The sequence below is a fragment of the Myotis myotis genome, unplaced genomic scaffold (genome assembly GCF_014108235.1).
Source record: "Myotis myotis isolate mMyoMyo1 unplaced genomic scaffold, mMyoMyo1.p scaffold_m19_p_6, whole genome shotgun sequence".
NCBI lineage: Eukaryota > Metazoa > Chordata > Mammalia > Chiroptera > Vespertilionidae > Myotis > Myotis myotis.
Genome location: NW_023416368.1, coordinates 31184140 through 31206688, shown reverse-complemented (window position 1 = coordinate 31206688; position 22549 = coordinate 31184140). Strand labels below are relative to the sequence as shown.

General features: G+C 46.8%; 1 protein-coding gene and 1 non-coding gene across 4 annotated transcripts in view; one reads left to right on the top strand and one right to left on the bottom strand.

Annotated features, from left to right (window-relative positions):
* Nucleotides 1-246: 246 nt before the first annotated feature.
* Nucleotides 247-22549, bottom strand: part of KLHL3 (kelch like family member 3) — a 111553-nt gene continuing 89250 nt past the window's right edge. For 2 of the 3 annotated variants that reach the window (XM_036314093.1, XM_036314095.1), the window contains 7 exons: nt 19810-19927; nt 19253-19450; nt 17680-17781; nt 14035-14163; nt 9942-10082; nt 7602-7745; nt 247-4616 (listed from right to left, as the gene is read on the bottom strand). In XM_036314093.1, the coding sequence (XP_036169986.1) occupies nt 4588-4616; nt 7602-7745; nt 9942-10082; nt 14035-14163; nt 17680-17781; nt 19253-19450; nt 19810-19927 (861 nt within the window). In that variant the 3' untranslated portion in view covers nt 247-4587. The remainder of the gene's footprint in view (nt 4617-7601; nt 7746-9941; nt 10083-14034; nt 14164-17679; nt 17782-19252; nt 19451-19809; nt 19928-22549) is intronic. The other variant, XM_036314094.1, reaches the window with a different exon arrangement.
* Nucleotides 7271-7401, top strand: LOC118659468. The gene has a single exon (XR_004968583.1). It is a non-coding gene; the product is annotated as a small nucleolar RNA SNORA5 (small nucleolar RNA).

The window sequence follows — 22549 nt, the reverse complement described above, 5'->3', positions numbered from 1 at the left end:
CCCACACCACCAAACACCTACTGGAGGGACAGGCCTCACTGGGCCTGATTAAAGAAGGTCTTTGTGGGTCTGGCCCTGTTCTTGGCCAGAGAACAGAGACCAAAGGAACCCGGACCCTATCCAGGAGATCTTACAGAGAAAACACTTTTAATCTGAAGACATGTAGGACTTAATCTATCTTTTCCACATCTGAGACACAGAGAAATGACTACAGAAATGAAGTACCAAGACGGAGAAAGGTTCTCACAGTTCAGCTTTTATTAAAATGAAAGTAACAAAGTGTGGGAAACTAGAACATGATTCCTGTTAAAATAATACATCCAAGGAACTGTTTCTTCAGAGAGCATGTGATGAGTGTTCTTTTACAACACAGACAGCCCCTAACGTCCGAGCAGAAAACAGCAGACAAGGGCCTTTCCTATGCAATGTATTGGATGGGTGTCAGTGGTCAAGTCTGCCTGCCCATGGACAATCACAGACAGAGTGCACCCACACAGACATACACATTCAGTGTTTTGAGTCTCCTTTCAAAGGAAGTATTTTACACGTCATATACAAATTAAGTCCAACGAGGGTCCTTTATTGCCGGTGAAAAGGGAGGGAAAGAATTTTAAAGTCATAACCAAAGGCAAGAACATAGCACTAGAGCGATTTGTTTCTCCAAATGCCACAGTCCCGGGTGCTCTTGCCGTGGCTGATCCATGAGTCACTGAGTCCCACGACGAGGCTGCACAGGCTGCGAGGTGTGATCATCCGTAGCAGGAGAAGCCTCTCCGTCCCCAATGCGGGCAGTGCTGCCAGCTCCCCTGCTTGGTCAGTAGGTACCCAGCACAGCTAGGCGTGAGGGCTTAGAACTCTGAATAGTGCAAACACTTAAAGAAAATACATTCCAGCTGCCTTGCTTCTCCAGGCAAGCACTTGAAAACTCCAGCTGGCTGGAATGAGTTTGTTCAGCCTCCCAGCTAGACCCAGCAAGGTGCAAATGGGGAGCATGGAGGCAATTCAAATGGCACCTGTCCCAGTAGTAATAAAAATAAAGTATTTTTAATGAGGCTAATGACAGATAAACACACAAAAGAGACCTAGAGTGTAGACACAGCCCAAAACAAGTACTTTTGTAAGTGTAGTGTGAGCAGCCAGGGAGCACATGCTTGACACATTCTTCCTGGGGTCATGAGAGTGACCCTCCTATAAAGTTCACAGGCAACAGGCTTCCCAAGGGGCATCACCCAGCAGCAAGAGCCTTACACTGCTGGAAGCTCCAGAAGAACAAGGAGATGGAAGAGAATGAGGATGGGTCTACTGGACCTCGGACACTCCTGGGAGCAGGTGCTGGGGGGCCTTTTGCTGGGGCTTCCCCACGCCACAGTGACCAGGCTGTGCCAGGCAGGGAGAGCCCACCAGCCTCACCACTGCAGGAAGCAAACTCCAAAAGAGCAGATGCAGATGGCTGAGTGCTGAGGAGGCTTAACGTGAGCCCCAAGGGTTTCAAGAAACACCGGTGGTGATTGTGTTTTCTACCTGGAGTCACTGAAAATCCGTTTTGGGAACATGAGAAACGAAGGGAAGATAGCTAAAGGCATGGACTATGTTTCTTAAACATAAGGAATGACGGACAGAACATAACATTTCATTATCATGGACAACAAAAAGCAAGTCAAATATCCTGAAAAATTATCTTATAAAAATACCTACATTAAATTTTTGCCTGAATGCTATAGCTTCGATTTTATAAAAAGGCAGTCTCTTAAAGGATCTGGCTCAGGAATGTACGAACATCACACAACAGATATCAAAAGTAAGACAGCTCAAAAAGCATCTTAAGGGATGTTGCAACTGGTGTGCCATGAAACAAAATGAAGTATTCTTATTGCATAGAGAAGATGAGGTCACTTTCATTTGCATAATACTGCAACTTTTAGATGGAGGGATGCCATTGGGTACGTATGAGAAATTACTTTGGAATTCAGTCTGACTTCTATGTAGTCCAAATCAGTATCCAAGTGGCATCTAAGCTGCTTGTAACCTTGGGCCGCAATTCCATTTCATGACTGTGATCAGATTTCAGACAAACCACTGGCAAGGCTGCATTCACAAGTAGTTGTGGCCACCTGAACGGGGGTCGGGGGTTCATCTACCACATGATCAGCATAGACTTGAAATAAGTCTGCTGTGTCCACAGTGGAGAGAGAATAGTACCTGGTGACAAAGAGGCATCTAGTTTTTATGGCATCTGTGGGCAGTTAGAGCAGTTTGGCTTTTTAGTGATGACACACCAGTGTCCCAGTCCCCAGGAGAAAGGGCACGAGGAGAAAATGAACATGGCCTCAGCGGCACCACCAGTAGGGGCAGTGCTTCCTTGGAAGGGAGGAGGGAGGGGGAACCAATAGCAAAAGCCCAAAAGCAGGAAACATGGCTAGCTTTCAGGGAAGGGACCCTCTGGGAAGATGACACGCAAACAGCAGCCTCTCCCACACAGAGTGGAAGTCCAGCTGCTACGTGTAGGGGAGGGGAGAGGATCTCAAACCAGCTGTGGGAACAGCACACATCAGACCCAACCTCACCCTCATCCCCACCACACACACACACACACACACACACACACACACACACACACAACTAAGTCCCAAACCTTCCTCAGAGAGGGAGGAAGAACATTTGGAACAAAAAGCTCATTCCATCAGCTTCCAACCCAGAGCCAGGCAGAGCTCTAGAACTAGCCGTCTCCATGTCTGCATGTCTCCGTGTCTCCATGTCTCCGTGCCTCCCTGCCAGTGAGAGCCGAGCACCAACTCAAAGTGCGCCCCAACTCCCCTGGAGGCATTTCTCCCGGCCCCGCCAAATCTGGTATTTCTGGCCTCTTCCCAAGAAATTCTGGGTGCCTTGGTCCTCTCCAAATGTCTCATTGAAATGACATCTGCTCAACATCAGAAGTTTCCTCTTCAAGAGAGTTCAGTGTTTAGTGCACAATATCCTGTAAATACACAAAGTGGCCAACTAGCGGGGAAGATCCTGCGTTTCCAATTGTGCGCATGAGGTGGAGGGAATGCTGGTCTCCTACAACATCTGCTTGGACGGAGCCCAGATGTATCAAAAGTCCAGTATCAGGCTCATAAGCCCCTCGGCTCCCTCTGGGCGGACCATAACATCATGGAAGGTGAAACCCCAGACACAAGACCTCCCCTCCTTATGCCAGAAATCCCAACATAAGAAACTTGCTAATTTAGGAGCAGCACAGCTTTAAGGTTGTTTTTCATGCAAATGACTATGTGCCCCCTCAAATACCTCCCTGCAGATTCTTGAAGTTCTGTCTTTAGTAACTTTTACCTGTGGACTAGCAAAATTCTCTTTAGCTCCTCTCTCAAAATGTAGGTCCCTCTGAGAGAGATCACATATCCGGAGCCTACCATCTCCTTCCCCACAGGGGAAGCAAGGAGGAGGGGAGTGTTCTGAGGGCTGGAGAGAGGGTACAGAGCACAAGGAAAGGAAGACAAGGACCTGAGACAGACTTGACCACCATCACGAAGTGCCAACGAGCAGCCCAGCTGGTACACTCCTTCCATCCATGACCGTCTGAAGCACATGCAACCCCATCCGGTGCAGGACAAACCAGGCTGCGGGTTGGAGGTAGGGTGACCTTTTACTTATCCTCCATATCAGAACACTTTCGATGGTAAAAAGGATGTTGGGAATAATTACTTCTGGATAATAAATATAATGGGGACTTGCATATCCTGGAAAAATCCAGAAGTAGGATTCTCTCTGAGACCTTTGTGGGCAGGGAATGAAGCCTTCCCACTTTGGTTTTTGTTTTTCGTATATTTTTTCCTAGTGTGTTACTTGGGGCTTCTCTGAAGAGCTAGCTGAAGAGACACAAACTTCCCAAACCTGGAATTCATGACATCAAAAACCAGTGGTCCAAAGACTGAGCAGCTCTTGTGTGCTTCCTGTAGGAGAGACCAAGGAAGAGCCAGCTGAGGGGCAGGGCACGCGCGTGCTCCTAGTTCTAGCACAGGGAGGTCACAGAGCAGCTTCGAGAATGCTCATCTCTTCTGCTGACAGTGCCAAAGTCAAGGCCAGCATGTGGGCATGGCCAGAGCACTGCCTCTCCTGCCAGTCATTTCTTGGCATCCCTGCCCTCCAGGAGACAGAGGCGGCAGTAGTCTCAGGTGCCCACAGGAAGAGAGTGTCTGTGATTTGATTTTTAGCACAGCGGAAGGATCAGTAGTTCAGAAATCCAGTAGACTGTCACACCCCACCCCAAACTTAGTGAGATATCATGTTCTAAACACACATATACACAACACTCTCTCTGACACACACACACATACATCCACATTCTCAGACACATGTTCTCCCACTGCTCGGGGTAGAGGCCAAACACTCTCAGAGGTGCATGAGGTGGGGCCCAGTCTTCACTCCAGACTCCACTCTGCCAAGTCAGAGAAGGGCGGTTCTCACTCCACTGCAGACTCTCCCAGCGAGTGGGATCCAGCCAAGTGGGATCCAGCCATCATGACCCCTTCTCTTTTGAGTCCCAGGCAGCACCCCTCCCTCACCCCACGTCCTGGAAGTGGGAGGTGGGGGTCACAAGGGCTTGTGAATCACAGCAACACCTAAGACAAAAGGGGGAGAACGTTATCAACTCAGTCTCTCCAAAGAGTCCATGAATATAAGACATCCTAAGCCGCAGCAAGGGAAAACTAAATTGCAGTCCTACCTCTGCCACCGGGTCAAGCTACACTGTAGCCTCTTGACCTCTTTAGACTCCATTCCAATATGATTCAGTGTCATCTAACTGAACCCTCCACCCCCCAGTGCTAAGTTCTATCCTCGAATAAACCAGACATGTCTGTATGTGGTGCAGTTTTAGCCAAGTTGAACCACACTCAACAGCCAACTTTGTAAATCCATGTATGACCCTGCACCCTTCTGCAATGGATGAAGCCACATAGCAGATACTGAGGAGGTAGATTCCGTCAACATCCCCCCTAGTTTCTGACCTCCATACAGAGGCCAGCAAGTTCAGAGCCCAGCTTCCCAGACTCTCTTTCAGCTGGAAGGGCCATGTGACCCAGTCCTGGCCAACACGATTGTGATGCAAGTCTGCCAGTGCTACGACCTTGGCTTCGCCCCTTGTCCTGCCTGGAGTGCTCAGGCAAGGCCCAAGGGGCAGCAGAAGCTACTGATGAAGCTGGCGGGACAGAAAAGAGTAAAGCCTGGCTCTTCACTCACAGTTTGAGCCTCCAGACCTGCCCTTAACTTCTTTCTGCCCGAGACAAACACAATCCTTTCATACTTGAACAGGTAACTGTGAACTTTTCTGGTACTTGCAGCTGAATAAAACCCTTACATGTAGGGTCTACAGGAATGATGGTACCTGGAGTCTTATTTTAATATGTTCCCATGACTATAAAACCTCCTGGTTGAAGGTGAAATTAAGAGAGCATTGCTAAAAGAAACCGCAGTATACCTCAGTAGTGCGATTCTGCTAAGAAAGCCATTTCATGGTCACTTCTAGACAAAGGTACAGACATAAAAGCTTAGCTGTATCAGAACCAGAGTCCTCAGACCCAATGTGCTGCCTGACCTTGAGGACATCTCACTGCACCTCAGGCTTCCCATTAATAAGATAGCTTTTTTTTTTAAAGCAGGTTCCTGTATTGTTTTTTTAATATAAACTTTCTCTTTTTATTATAAAAGTAAAATATTCCCATTATTGATAATTTGGAAAGTAAAGAAGAATACAAAGTAAAAGAACTTTAGTCCCTTCATACAAAGAGAATCACCATTACCTTTTTGGAATATTTGGCTTCTAATATAATCACAATAATTTTCTGAGTGGTTTCCATGTGCTAAGCACTTTCCAACTATAATCGCATTTCATTCTTACAACAGCCCTAAGAGGCTTGGTATAATTTCATTCTCATTTTACAAATGAGGAAACAGAGGTTCAGTCAGATGGATTACCTTGCCCAGAGTCCCAGGGCAAGGTCATTCTAAGCATCACACCTGAGCCTTCCCCTCTGGTCAGGCATGCATGGAGCCAAGGAGTGTCCCTCGCTGGCCCCACTGCCTCCTACTAGAAAATGCCCTGCCTGTCCCACGACGACTTCAGGAAGAAAATGACAGTGCTGGTTTTAATAATTAACCTTGAGAACAGAATCACTCTAGGACAAAAATACCTCTAACATCTCTTATATTGAGTAGAGAAAAATCCTAAACGAGCGGGTGAAAGTAAAATAAGTTCACTGCAATTGAAGCCCTGTGTTGACAGAATGTGGGAGGTGAGCCTGCAAGGCCCAATCTTCCTTTGCCCTGAAATCCAAACAAGGAGGAGTGACTGACCTTTCTAGCACAGAAAGGGGATGGGAATACCGTCAGCGTCGTCCTTATGTGGACTAAATGAGATAAGGGTCTTCACATACTTAGGATTATGCCTGGCACCTTGTATGTGCTCAATAAGCACGTTAACTCTAATTATTCCAGTTTCTGGAGAACCAGATACAAGGCGTGGGGCTACATGATGGAAATATGTTTGCTTGTCTCCCTATTGACCCGACCTCAGCAACACCAGCTCTGATCCTGCCCCTGCACCAAACCCATCACACACACTCCCCAGGAATAAGCCTCCCGTATTCCTTCCCCCAGTCTCTTGTGTGGAATGCTCTTCTCCCCCAACTCGGAGCTGGGGTCGTACCAAGGGCATGGTTTGAGAGTCAGACCTGGTTTGAATTCTGACTTTGCCGTTTTTTAGCTGTGTGGTCTTGAGCAGGTTACTCAAACTCTCTAAGTCTTAGTTTCATCAGACCCAACCCTTGAACCTCATTGTCTTAACATGGAAGAAAACAGTCCCATTTGACCAGAGGGCTGTTGGCTGTTGAAAACATCTACACTGTACTAACACGCTGCCCGGGGGCACAGGGAGGAGGCACAGCAAAGGGCAGCTTCCCGAGTGACTGTGATCTGCCCTCAACGTTTAATCAGCCCCATCTCCTCAGCAGGTATTCCCTGACTCTGCCAGCTCTCACCTGCTGTGTCCTAAAGCCTGTATAGTGCATTCCACTTAGAATTTATGTGTGCATCATCTTGTATGTCCTGTTTTGTGTAGGCAGATCTTAACTTCCAATTTCTGGAAAGCAAGAACTTCATCTTATTCCACCTAGACCAGCACAAAACAAACCAGGAATGGCAATAAAATTCCAATGCCTCTTATAATGACTTAGATCAATTGGAAGAGGCTCCCTGGAGCGTTATGTAAAGATTTCTGGGCAGCCGTGTGAAATTCAGTGCCTGCCCACTCATGGCAGGTACTGGTCCAGGAGGCTGCCATAGAAACACTGACTCAGGGGCCATGATCGCCTCTGCTGGGCCCAGGGGTAAGTTTGGTTACAGATACAAAGGAGGGGAAAAAGAAAGAAAGAAAAAGAAAAGACTTCCGAGGATACGTTCAGGTTTGCTGGGGAAGCAAGTGCTAATTCTGAGTATCTGTAATGAGTACAGAATGAAGGAGTGGCCATGCCTGGAGGAGGCTCTCAGTTCCAAGTCAGCAAGCTTACCCCCCTGCCCCCCTGTACTACCGTGGGGTGGGGCGCACTGACCTGCGTAGCTCCGCCCCGTGCTCATGTTGGTTGGCAGCAGCGTCCATTTGTCAGTGGCAGGATTGTAGTACTCCACTGAAGCCAGGTTGCAGGATCCATCATCCCCTCCAACCACATACAGGAGCCCATTCACTGCACAGACCCCTGGGCATCAAACAGAAGCCACGGGAAATATGATAGCAGGAGCACCAAGGACTCGACATGGACAAGCGGCCAATAAATCTGGATTGCCTTCGAGGCTCTTCTTCTCCGCTTCATGGGAGCAAAAAAGAAAGCTGGCTCCACAGGTCTAAGTTCGTTCAATAAAAGCACATACTGAAAACAGCCACTGGCTCTGCCGCCCCCTTTCTGACAGGTCACTTCTCTGACCAGGGAGCTTTCATACTACATGGCCTTGCAATCGCTCCCTGTTCCCGACTCTATAAGTAGGTAGAGCACTAAGGGGACAGGCCCATCCACCGGAGTGTTGGCCACCGGTGCACGCACAACTCATGCCCAGCCTGAGCTGCAGGATGAGACAGCTCAAGGGATTTCACGCACCCTGCTTCCACTCTGCTTGAAAGCTTTCCCCTGATCAACCCTATTATATTCATACCGTGTGCAGCTAATGGTGGTGTCTCTGACCCCTTCACATTCCTGGGGTCTAAGTCCACACACTGCTCCCAGGGATGTGGCACTTCACTCACCCTCCTCTCAGAGGGAGCTGGTCTGGGGGCAGGGTGTCATGAGCGGGAACTCAACATAGAAAAATATAATTCTTGCTCATCAAGTCTTTAAAAGGCCATAGTCTAATATACTGTGCATTTTTTAAAATTAGAATAAGAGGCTGATGATGCTCAAAAAGTAGTAACTATCAGTATTGGTGAAGATCCTCTCAAATACTGCACCTTCTTCCCAGGTGGCGTCGAAAGCACATGTGCCCCCTCTGACTCAAAAGTGCATTTCTGGCCTTTTATTCTAAAAAGTAATTTTAGATGTATGCATTGATTAACTAGAAGGACAATTTATAATAACCAAAGCATTACTTATAGAAAGGGTGGAAATACTCTAAAATGTCCCATAATAAATTAGTTAAATTATGATATGGGCATTTAAATAATATCATAAATATATTTATAAGATATTCATGAAAGATTGTAAAGTGAATTAAAAAGGCAGGTTATCAAACACTATTACAGAGTGATTTGATTTCTGTTATAAAAAACAGAAATATCTATATGTGAATGTGTGTACATATACACATTTACATCTAAATTTAATTCTCAGACTGCAGATAGACTAGCTGTCTTGCGGATTCTGTAATTCCTCAGCCAGGTGGCTTAAAGGACAAGTTATATCACAGCAGGCTTAGACAATGAGCAAATTAATAAGCTCTCTGTTTACAGTTTCAACAAGTCAGCTACAAATGGGTTTAACAAACAGGTCATTTGAGTTAAAGGAAATAAACCTGCCTGGAAGTCACCTGTTTGTCTTTCTAACCTGGGAAGCTGGGCTAAGCCAACCTTTTAGAGAGTAAGGAGGCTTAAAGTAGAATCACATACACAGGACATGGCCCAAAGGGCAAAGTTCTAAAATAAAACAGTTTAATAGGAGTCTTGAGCTCCAGGAAGAAAAACCTAAACACTCTAAGGCAGTGGTTCTCAACCTTCTGGCCCTTTAAATACAGTTCCTCATGTTGTGACCCAACCATAAAATTATTTTCGTTGCTACTTCATAACTGTAATATTGCTACTGTTATGAATCATAATGTAAATAACTGATATGCAGGATGGTCTTAGGCGACCCCTGTGAAAGGGTTGTTCAACCACCAAAGGGGTCGCGACCCACAGGTTGAGAGCCGCTGCTCTAAGGAAAATCATTTCTGTAAGAAAGGAAAAGGGTAGGCAAGGAAAGACAGGAAATACAAAGAAGGGAGTAAGGGAAGTGGCTCTATTGGAGAATGAATCATAAATCCCTTCACAGGTTCCCCTGAAAGGAAGCAGACTGGTTTCAGGCGGGAAGTTGGAGGTTCTCAGAGCCAGGTCCTGGCAAAGAAAAGATAAAACCAAGTGCCATTGTCCAGTCATGTCCTCAAAGCATCGATGGCAACCAGAGGGCTGTTCTATGTCCATCTCTGTGCACTGAGAGTCATCACCCTTCCCTCTCAGTGCATCTCAGCGGGGACCCTGTGGCTAGCTTTTGGGATTCCAAGCTCTCCCTCCCCTCACCCAGAGCCCACCAGCAAATGGACACTCCCTGTTCATGAGACAGCTCAGCCCCAGCCTGGGAGTCTGTAGGGCCAGGGTTTGCAGGGAGAAAAAGACCACAACCCGAGGGAGACAGAGAGAGCAGTCACATTACCTGCATTGCGTCGGCACATGTTCATGTCTGCCACCTGCTTCCAGGTGTTTGTTCCAGGGTCATAAACCTCAACGCTCTTCCTCACCAAGGGCCCATCGTGCCCACCTGTGGCATACAGCTGTCCGCTGAGAACCCCAACCCCTGAAAGGCAGAACACAGTGTCCCGCCTCAGGCTGGCTGTAGTGACCAGAAACCAGGAGGCCTGGTGTCCAGTCCCAGCAGCTGCCACCAGCAGGGTGACATGGGAGTGCTGGTTTGTTCCCTTGTACCTCAGTGTCCTCATCTGGAAAACAAATATGATAACCTGCCGCCTCATATGATTGTCAGCCTTTAAACATCAAAATAAAAAGCAAATATGACCCCATTTCTACTTAAAAAAACAAAAACATATTTTATGTGTGCATATACATAATATGTGTATGTAAGTGTAAATAAGTGGGGGTTTATATACAAAAAAGGGGGGAGGCACTGAAACAGGGGTCCTCAAACTACGGCCCGCGGGCCACATGCAAATACAAATATTGTATTTGTTCCCGTTTTGTTTTGCTTTAAGATATGTGCAGTGTGCATAGGAATTTGTTCATAGTTGTTTTTTTTTAAACTATAGTCTGGCCCTCCAATGGTCTGAGGGACAGTGAACTGACCCCCTATTTAAAAAGTTTGAGGACCCCTGCACTGAAAGAACACAGCATTAAAAGGAGTTATTTCTGAGTGGTAAAATCGTTTTTCTTCTCCTTTCGCCTAGTTTTCCTTCACTGCTGTATTACTTTTATTACTCAGCCCTTTATCAGCCATTGGACAGAAAGAGTTAAAGAGGAACCCAGCCACACAGTGGGTGTGCTGAGGTCATTATTGAGACCTCCCAGCTAGTCTGGAAGCAGAAGCCCTTCTCCACTCCCCCCACCCCCGTTCTCCTCTAGATGGCAGGGAAGGGCATCAAATCACTCAGTGTTGATAGGCCTCAGCTGAGTGCTAGAATTGCATCATTCACAAGTTTTAGTATAACCCTTAAAAAATGTTTAATATAGCCCTGGCCAGTTTGGCTCAGTGGCTAGAGCAGTGGCCTGCAGACCGAATGGTCCTGGGTTCAGTTCTGGTCAGGGCTGAACTTGGTTGCAGACTTAACCCCCGGCCCTGGTCTGGGCACGTGGGCATGTGGGCACGTGGGCACGTGGGCACGTGGGCACGTGGAGAGGCAACCAATCCATGTGTCTCTCTCACATTGATGTTTCTGTCTCTCCTCCTTCCACTCTCTCTAAAAAACAATGGGAAAAAATCCTCAGGTGAGGATTAACAATATAAAACAAAAATCCTTTAATACAAGTCAAGAAAATCAAAGCCAGAGAGGAGGAGGGTGGCACAGTACCCTAGGAAGAACAACCTGGTGGCTGGGACACCGGGTCCTGGCCAAGTCTCTCACACCCCATTGTAAGGGGGCTGGACTAGATCAGTGGTCTACTGCCCCACGGACTCCTCCGGACACGCTGCAGCTGAACCAGCGGACTACAGGGCTTCACTCCCAGAGACCTGGGCGGGAATCAGAAAAAGTACCTCACATGTTGGGGAGGTGCAGCCAGGTTTTAAACCCACAGACCCAGGACTTACCACGTTTCCCTGTGCCTGAAGGTAGGCTCTTAACAAATATTGTTTGAATGACAAAATACATAAAATCTCCTTCAGCAATTATGCTGGTTGTCTAGTGGCTCCTTGCAGTTGCCCTAAACCGACAGCAGATGGTAGTGTTATATCAGCAATGACTATCTAACGGGCTTAGGACAGGGATTTTCAACTGGTGTGCCGCAGTAATTTTAAAACAGGCATTATTTGACTATAGTCGGGGTACTGATCTCTTTCCCCTTAGACTGTCAAATAAAAAACACAACAATAGCCATTTCGTGTGAATGAATCAAAATTATACCTATTTTTTGCTGATCAGCAAAAAATAAATTTTTTGGTGTGCCGCAGAATTTTAGTAATTAGTTTGTGTGTAGTGAGATGAAAATGGGTGAAACTGGCTTAGGATCATAAAATTCAGTGTTCCACACCTTCCCCTCCACACGCAGCAGGAACTGACACACGCCGGGACCAAAAATGGCCTTTTCCCCACAGCCATCTGCTGGCGTTGCCCGTGCCTGAGGAGGCAGGCACCTTCCAGGCTCAGGGCACACTGCCCTTTTGCCATCGCCTCTGTAACTGTCAGGCAGAGGCTTCCTGAACCTACAGCCACAGGAGCTCCTGGCACCACAAAGGGCCTCGGGCAACCAGAGGGCAGGGCCTCCGGGTCCTCAGCCACCAAAGACTACCCACAACCGCATGGTGGGCTCCCAACTCCAGAGGTGAGACCAGTGCCTAAATCAAGGTCACTGCTTCCCCAGAACACAGGCAGCAGCGCTGTAACCATCCAGGGCTCCCAACCAGGTGAGAGGCAGGAGCGGCCCAAGTGATTGCCACTCAGCAGCAGCCCTGAGCAGCCTGGCAGACAGAGCCATGTGGCCTCCAAGTCAGCTCTGTCCGCAGCTGAGCCCGAAATCCTAAGGCAGGTCTGTGCTCACAGCTCCACATGTTTCAGTGGGTGCTGCTCACCCCTGCTGAGCTGTCCCTACTTCCTTGGGCTTAAACACTTGCTCTCACCCTCAAATCACTTTGAGGATTTTTAGGAAGAACAAAGAAGACTCTATCAAGACTCTATAAACCAAAATCATTAGAAGAACTCTGTAAGGCAGAAGAACCATGGGACTGGTGAACTGAATTGGCCCCAAGGGAACATCCACTACAACCCACTCATTTCACATGTCAGGAACCGGAGGCCAGAGGGAAAGGACCTGCCCGAGGCCCACAGCAGCTGGAGCAGACCGGGCAGGCCCAGCCCAGCCTCCTGACTTGCACCGTTGCTGCATGTTCGGGAAGTGCCAGCCCGTGGGGATCAGCAGAGACAAGCTCCCTGAAAACTGCATGCCAACCATAGCGCTGCCTGAGTGGAATCATACAGCTTTTCTTTGCTGACCAGTGAACACCAAAGATTCTTTAAAATATTAGCATGGCATACTTTTTAACGAATGCTGAGGAAGTGGTCATAGGTGTGGAATACTGAATTTTATGATCCTAAAGTACTTCACTGAGGAAGTACTTTAAAATGAGATCACAAATCAATCTTCATAAATTCACAAAAGAGAAAGGCTTAACATTGTGGGGAAAATGCCCGATCGTTGCTTCCCTTCCCAGAAGTCACACCACCTCCCCGCCAGGCCCAGGTTGGTCATCGGTCCCCACTCCCCACAGGAACTGGGACAGAAATCCAGTGCCCACGCTCCAGGCCTCTCAGGTCCTCTCCTTTGAGCCTCTAAGACGATGAGGTAGACAAAACAGGAAGAAGGGAATGTTGCTCCACTTCCTGAAAAATCCCGAAGGGCCACACAGCTCCTAGTCTTCCCACAGGAAGTGAAAGTGGGGAGTCCTTCTCTTCCCAGGTGGGGGAGGCGTGAAGAAGGGAACGTGAGCTGCGGTGACCTAAGTTTATCTCCAAGTATGAACTCTAACAGATTGGCTTTCAACCCTCAAGACAGGCAAGCTTTAGCTTTTCCACTGAAGACGGGATAGCTGTGCTTGTCCTACTGCTTTGTAAGAATGAGATGTTAATAATTTGGAGGTCAAAAAAGCTTAACTTTGAAGTAAGATAGGTCTGAGTGGGAATCCTGACTCGGCCAGTTCCTAAGGATATAACCTTGAGCAAATTGCTCAGTCCCCAGCTGACTTACTGTTAAGTGAAATTGATATTGTGTCTACCTCATAGGGCTGTGGTGAGGATTAAATAAACTGAGTCATAGAAAGTCATTAGGACAGAGCCTGGCACATACCAAGCCTTACTTTCATGAGATACAGGCATCCCAACAGAAATGGAAGGGATGAAGGGATGATGATGAAAAGAATATTATCTCATCCATTTTCTAGCAAAGTAATCCCCAGGGAAAGAATAACTGGGGTTATGTACTCTGAAAGGAAAGAAGAAGGAGGTTAAAAGATAGGATGTTGCTGGTCTCCAGACCCACCTGTGAGCAGATCAGACAGAGCCTGCACCCTGAGGCTCCCCCCGTACCTGCGCCACTGCGGCGGGTGCTCATGTCCGCCACGTATGTCCACTCATTGGTCGCTGGGTTGTACTGCTCCACGGTGCTCAGGCACTGGCGGGAAGCCCCATCGTAACCCCCAACAGCATAGAGCTTTCCTGGAACAAACAAAATAGCTGAGGATGGTGCTTGGATGCTGGCGTGAAACCAGAGTGTGACTGTAACTCCACCCTCACCTGCATCAGAGCTCAGGACCCCTTTCCTCCGTGGGACCAACTTACTCCCCAGCCAGGATAAGCATCATTCACATCTCAGACTTCTACTGCCCATACATACTGAGCTCCTCACAGCTCAAAGCTATGGCCCAGCACTGCAAGAGCCCAGCATGTTCTTACTGGTGAACCATGTTAAGTATTCTCCAGAATGAGGTACTGAGAGAGGAAAACTAGAGGGCCGCAGCTACAGGCAGACAGAACAAATATGGGAAATTATTCTTTGGTGAGAACCCAAACTCTGTCTTAGCCATGGTTTGTGCTCTGTCCACAACTCTCACAGGTGGAGCACGTGAATGGAGGGCTTGGTGTGCATGCTGGGCTGACACGGCTAGAATGAGTCTGCACACTCCCTTGTGATCTCTGAGCCCTGAAGCAAAATCACCTACTGGTAAAATAAAAATATCATAAGCTGTTACCTAAGAACATCATTTCTGCCTGGGTTGAGATTGAGGTTGGGAAAAGTAAATTATTTGACTTCTCCCAGAGCAGGGGTTGAAACATTTTGGGCTGAACATGTAGTCTTAGAATGAAGTAGGAGGGTCGTGTGTGTGTGTGTGTGTGTGTGTGTGTGTGTGATGGGGAATCCTAGCTTACCTGCAGACCCCAAACCTATGGGGGACCTTGGAGTTATAACAAAGATCTTAAACACTAACTAGCCTATATAATAAAGAGGTAATATGCAAATTGACCATCATGCCCTCACATAAGATGGCTGCCCCATGTGGTCATAAGATGGCCGCCCCCATGTCATCACAAGATGGCCGGCAGGGGAGGGCAGTTGTGGGCGATGAGGCCAGCATGGGAGGGCAGATAAGGATGACCAGGCCAGCAGGGGAGGGCAGTTTGGGGTGACCAAGCTGGAAGGAGAGGGCAGTTGGGGGCGACCAGGCCGGCAGCGGAGGGCAGTTGGGGGTGATCGGGCTGGCAGGGGAGCAGTTAGACATCGATCAGGCTGGCAGGGGAATGGTTAGGGGGTGATCAGGAAGGCAGGCAGAAGCGGTTAGGGGCAATCAGGCAGGCAGGCAGGCGAGTGGTAGGGAGCCAGCAGTCCCAGATTGGAGAGGGTGCAGGCTGGGCTGAGGGACACTCCCTCCCCTCCAGTGCACGAATTTCGTGCACGGGGCCTCTAGTAGACTAAGTAAACACCACCAGATGAAAATCTACTTAACAGAGTTACTTAAAATATTTTTGTCAACATGTGCTTTCTTAATAGAGAAATACCAAGAGTACAACTAGTAAGTGAAAATCTGCCATTATTTTATGTTAGATTGATTCTCAGGCTCAAAATGATTTCTAGCATCAGGACTCTTGCTGTATCAGGATTCTACCACCAACTGCCCTGCAGAGACTCAAATATGTTCAATAGTTTTTTTCTTCTATCCTTGAGCCTGGTTTTGTTTTCTGCCCTAGAGTCTTCTCAACTGGCCCTTCTATAAAAAGGAACACCTCCTCCCCAGTTCTGCCCGAGAGAAAACTGACTCAGCAGCTCCTCTGGGGTCCAGGCCACTTTCTCAGTGTGTGCTGGCTCGGACACAACCACCTGCTCACCCAGCTGCCCGCCACTCATCAAAGCCTAATCTCAGGGAGGAGAAAGACCTGGGGTGTGGGGGAGACAAGGAGCTCTGGAGGGCAACCCCAGGTAAGAGGCAGGAGCGGCCCAAGTGATCTCCTAGAAACCTATTTCTCCAAAACACTTGATCTCCACTCTATTGGGAACTTCTGCCTAATCTCTGAGCCTCACTCTCCCTTTTCCCAAGTAGGAATTCTTCTAAGCAGCCAGTAGCAAATGATCCTGATCTCCATTCTTTGTTTTTTTTCTGGTGTCATTCAGCCTGCATAGCCATGGTTAGGAGATAATGAGAGGGAGGAGCTACGTGGAGACCATGTGGAGAGCTGCATCGACAAGGCCACAGTGAAGCCGAATCCACTATAGATCCTCCCTTTAAGGACTCTGCTGCCCAGGATGACTCACAGCCAAAAGAGCTTCTGACTCAGGATGGACAAGGTGAACAACTGCCCACAGGGTATGCGGCAAGACAGCCTTCTTCCACATAATAGAACATGCTCACAAAAGCCTTTGTCAAAGGGAGTATTTGAAATTACAACCATGAAGGTACCTCCTCTCTAATCCCCATCAACCAGTCCAACCCTGTGTCAGCTGAAAAATACCCACTGAAAGTTTCTCCTTGAATCTATTAACAGGGATATGCTATTTAAACCCTTACTTGATTGTTTGATACTCCTGGCTAAGAAACAAGGGGTGAAATGGGAAGGTGGCTAGACAAAGCACTTAGACTTGGCAGACAAATCAATTTCTGTTCCACTAGGAGGATGAGATTGCAAGAAATAATTTATCTTTGCAGAGGATAAAATCCTTCCGCTCGCTAAGATGACTTGACCAGGACTTAGAATAAAATGAAAATTTAAACTACACAATACTGTACAGACTGAGAAATGCAGTGAGAAAATAGAATCCTTCTATTGATGTCTAATTCACTGCAAATTACACTCTCCCCAGAGTGCTCTGTGGTCTTGTGTGTGCCCGTGAGAGAGAGAGAAAATGCAGATATCTGAATGCACAGATATTACAGCTCAATCCACCTTGGGACAGCTAACAAACCAGTGTTGTTTTGCAAAGTATAACGTTTTAGCCCAAATAATATGCTAGGCTTTAATTCACATAGATTTGTAAAAACCCCCATTAGCATTTTCTAATGGTCTGCAGGAGTAGCACAGTGGAAAGAGCTCTGGGTTAGAAGTTAGACCTGAGTTCAAGGACTCACTGTGCTATTTACTCACAAGAGGCAAATCACCCCTCTGGGACTCAGTTGGCCAGAATGGAGGAAATCTAAATCTCACCTTCTCCTTAAAAGGGTTTGGGATGGGGGGTGAGTAATTGGATGTGAAAGCCATTTACAAATTTCAACGTACTGTCTAACTAGGCTCCACACCTCCCCACTCCCTCCCACATCACCCCACACACCTTTCCTGATAGAGCAGGACTCTACAAACAACCTGCCCTGCAGGGCCTAATCAGACCTGGGAAGAGGTGCCCACCTCACTCAGGCTCTGTTAATGTTCAACGTGAGGACAAAATTAATTAAAGAGTTAACTCTCATCCCCTCTACATATTGATTCTGGATCCCCCACCCTTCTCCCCTTCCCAACATGTAACAAAGCTATTAACAAATGGCCAAAGTGATAAGTAGGCATTTCCCTTCTAGGTTCCTCCTAGTTCACTTGCTTATTTTTTTGTGCCAGTAGCTTCACTTCTGAGTTTCACTTTCCTCATCTGTTAAATTAGGATACCAGTACCTGACTCAGAGCAGTAGTGAAAGGAATAGAGCCAGAGAACCAGGAGAAGGCCCAGGTCGGGCCATACTCGCTGTTGCTCCTTACCCTCCACGACACCCACACCCACACTGCTCCGCCGTGTATTCATTGGGGCCACGAAGAACCACTCGTTGGTCTTGTAGCTGTACGCTTCCACCGATGCTAGGCCTGGGAGATAAGAGATTTGTGAGATTTCTATGGCACCAAGCCTCACCTTGCTGTGCTGAGAAACTGAGGTGGGAAAGAGTGCAGACCTGGGTGTATGGCTCAGCACCACCTCTGCCGCACTCTGCAGCCCATGGCACCTGCCCGAAACACATCTGCAAGGTCAGGGGTTATAACTGAACTGCTTTGCAAACATAAATTGTTAAATCTACAGAATGGAATAAACACCTGAGGCTGCTTCACTGAACACCTACCTATTCCCACACTCCTATCCCTTTTCATCTACCTTAGAGGCTGAAAAGCTGAACACTTGCCTTCCCAAACTCCCTTGCAACTAGGGGTAACCGAATCAATGTGACCTACCCAGAAGTCTGATGGGGATTTCTGAAATAGCCCTCCTGCTTTTTTGTACCTGGAACACAAACATATTGGCTGGAACTGTAATGGCCATCTGTGACCATGAGGATACGGCCAAGAGACTCTTATAGAACTTGGCCCCAATATCTTTGAGCAACTGGACCAAGTCAGCAACTGCCAGCCTCTAGACTTCTTGTTTCATGAGTAATACAAAATCTCTCATTTTTTAAGCCACAATTTACTCAGTTTTTCTAATTACGACCAAAAGAAAATCCTAAAAGAATTCTAAAAAAAAAACAAAAAAAAACAAAAAAAAACCAACACCACAATGTCCTGCACCCATTTGTTCTCTTTATTCCCAGGTCCTGTTACTGCCGGCAGCCCCAAAGGCACTACAAATGCTGGAGTTACCGGAGTGAGGCAAAGAGAAGGCTGGTAAAGGTCACCAACTTGTAAAGACACACATGAAAATTCAGAGAAGTGAAAAATATTTGTTTTCACATCCCTGGGGGCCAAAGGGTATCATTTTATTTTAATAGAGGTATTGCCTACAGAGACTCCACCTGGAGATATGAGGAGAAATGAGATAACTTCTCCAAGTCCGTGTCCACTAATAGTTTCTGATTCTAACTTTGAAGCTAGATAACAACCAGGAGCAAGGGGACGTTCCTGCAGTGGCATAACTTGTAAAGATTCAGACTGTGGGGCTTCAGACTGTGTCCTGAGCCAGGTCTCTTCCTATGGCTGAACCTTAGCTCCCTCATCTGTCCAACAGAGGGTTCAGGTACAGAGAGATGCCTTCCAGGTAAGCACGCTCTCTTTCTAAGTCTCATCTTCTGAATGAATGGTTCCCAGTCACTGGAAAGGAGAAAGGGCCCTCTTCTGACTATGGGGTCCTTCCTAGAGCCCTAGAAATAACAGCATGTGGGCAGTTACATGTTCTTTGTGTAGGAAAGCCTGGTTCTGGCACCCAAGCTGGGAGAAAGGACGGGTATGTTCTTGGGGAAGTAAGTATGGATGGACAGAAGGGTTGGCCCAAGAACTGGCTGAGCAAACCAGGGTTATATGGAGGGTGTGTCCTAGGCTGGGACAGGTGGGGACTGTGTCCAGGACCTACCAGTACTGCCATCAAAGCCTCCCACGGCGTAGAGCAGGTCATTGAGCACGGCTGCCCCCAGCGTGCTCCGGCGTTCCTGCATGCTGGCAATGGACGTCCACTGGTCCTTCACACCGTCATACACATCCACTGTCCGCACACGCAGTGAGCCGTTAAACCCGCCCACAGCATACACGTGGCCAGCCATGAACACCACACCTGAGGCACAGGAAACCAAGACACACTGAGATCGTCTCAGGCATGTGAATAACTCACCACAGAAGGTGATCTCCAACCTTAGATATTTGGAAGTCATTATGGGACTCATTGGATTTTTTTCATATTTCCTTTTTTAATTTTGTTTGATTCAAGCAAATACTTGAATTTTAGCTGAAGTCCCTAAACACGTAAGAACTGACCTCAGAAGGTATAGCTAGAAACTGGGCAGGTGGGAAGGAAAAGAAAGAGAGTCTGCAAATGCACAGAAGTTTGGGGAAATAAGGAGCAAAGCAGGACTCAGGCACCAAGCAAAGGCACGCGGCGAAGGCAGCTGCGCACGCGGCAGCAATGCTGCTCACCTGCTCTGCACCTCCTGGAAGGAAGCTCAGCAATCTGGTCCCATCGGTCCTCCTCGAAATCATAGCACTCCACACTGCGGATCGCCTTGGGTGCCTGGCCACCGACCACAATCATGACCTCCAGAAAGACAAGTGAACATTAGCTGGGTCTCCCCAACATCGGATTCATGGGTGATCAATCCCTGGTGCTTCCACATTTGCTAACTGCCCAGGGTCCATGGGTGACCTGAGATGCCAGTTTACAGAGCCAGATATATGAAGATGCTGCCTCTAATCACCAACAGGCATGACTATTCAAAAAAAGTCTAATGAGCAACTTCCCACAGAAACACAACCTTAAGGTCTATGTTTACAGTACATGTGGTCAGTGGCATCTTCTGCAGTTTCAGTACCCCCAAGGATTTGGGGCAGGGAGACGAAATTTTATATTAAAACAAAATATTCTAAAATATGTATCAAAATTTGGGTATATTTTAGAATAGAGTGTAGAACTCAGATGCATTTTTAAAATAAAATTATTTTTAAAGTATTTCTGAATGCATAGACTACAGGGAGTACTTATTCATTGCAGTATGGAAAATATTTGTGAAGCACTGCTTTAGGTGGTTACCACAAAAATGTATGTAACTGATGATGATCTAAAAACAGTGCTAACAGTACCATTTCAAAGTAAGGTGGTAGCTACCACTGCCAGCCATTGTATGAAATATGTTGTCATTCCCTGTCACAACTCTGTGAAGCAGATATTATCAACTCCATTGACAGGTAAGAAAAGTAAAGCTCAGAGAACTAAACTGTCCAAGGTCACACAGCTAAGAGTGGCAGAACAGGGACTAAAAGTCAAGTCTACCTGATACAGAGATGAGGCCAGACCATCCCTCTCCTGGTCTAGAGACAGGGTCCATGCAAAGACAGCTCACCACATCCATGTTTTTCCAAATGCAGGTCATGTTTCAATAGTGGGTCATAGGATCAATTTAATGGATTGCAACAAGCATACTTTTAATAAACAGCACATAAAATATAGTAAGGGTGTTATTGCATGAAATATTTGTCCTGGTCATATACACATATATGTGTCTCTTGAAGAGCAATTCAAGCATATTTCTTAGTGTAGGGCAGGGGTGGGGAACCTTTTTTCTGCCAAGGGCCATTTGGATATTTATAACATCATTTGCAGGTCATTCAAAATTATCAACTTAAAAATTAGCCTGCTATATGTGGTCAAACATTTCATTAACTCACCCCTAATGCCTTGGCAGGGCCAGACCAAATTATTTCTCTGGCATTGTACAGCCCCTGGGCCGGAGATTCCCCACCCCTGGTATAAGGTATAATATAAATAAATAAAAGCCATTTTTCTGACCACAGTAATAGAACTGCAGTAGTTAACTGTGGTATCCTTGTTGTGACTTTTGTTATGTGTTATTAACAAGAAAAAATAAGGTATCAAAGTTAACAATATGTTAAATATTTTAATAATTTGTGCAAATTCATGGCTGTCCTCATAATGACATCACTTTCACTCACAAGATACTTTCTTTTTTAAAAAAAACAAACATTTTTTGTTGATTTTACAGAAAGAGGAAGAGAGATAGAAACATCAATTGACTGCCTCCTGCACGCCCCCACTGGGGATCGAGCCCACAATGCAGGCAGTTACCCTTATCTTAACAAACCAATAACCTCCTGGTTCATGGGTCGATGTTCAACCACTGACCCACACCAGCTGGGCTCCAAGAGAATGGGGTGGTAGTCACAAGCAACTAATCAATATAAGTCACAGGATTTTCTCATTGCCTGTAGACTGTCTTATTTATTCCAGTGGTTCTCAAACTTCAACATCCATCAGAATCACCTTGAGGGTTTGTTGAAACACAAATTGCTGGGTCCTGCCCAGAGTTTCTAACGCAGTAGGTCTGGAGTGAGACTGAGAATCTGCATTTCTAACAAGTTCCCGGTTGATACTGCTGCTGTTCCAAGATTCATACTTTGATAACCATTGTTTTAACCCATAAACCACAGGGATTTCCTGGTGATGTGCCAGTGACAATTTTTGCCATTATGAATTATTGTAGTGCTCTTTACTTCTCCACAATTTATTTTTGGGGAGAGAAGTAATCACAAAATCTGTGTGAGTTCACAGAAGTACATCCCTCAGGTGAACATTATCTGCACTATGAGGAGAGGACAACCATTGCTCAAAATATCAAGCCTGTTTGCCCCAAGTTTCCAGATTCAGGCTCACCCACTGCCCGTGTAGGCCATCACTGGTCATCAGAGTTAGTTCACAGCTGTATGGGGCCAAATGGGTGACCGATGTTCAACAACTCGGAATTTAGTTCTGACTTCTGGAACATCCTGAAGGAACCCAGGACACAGTTCAGGCTTAGATCTGTAGCTGCTTCTGGAAATAAATATTCTCCACTTGACTTTCCTTTGTGCTTAGGCACAGAGGGCCCATGCTCTGTGTCAAGAGAAGCCCTTTTTCAGAGGGAAGCTGAATTCTACACTGCTTCCCACCTGTAATTATTCTCTTAGAAAGGCATGCATGAACAGTTTAAGGGGGTGTTAATGGACACAGCCTCTCCATAAACTTCAGACAATGCCCAAGCCATCCAGGGCCAAATGACTTGCCCTGCATTCATAAACATACCTAGAACTTGCATTGTCCTTCTAGTTTTGAGTTGGTAAAGCTAAAATGAAGTCAAATTATTGCAAAGATTTTCTTTGAAATATA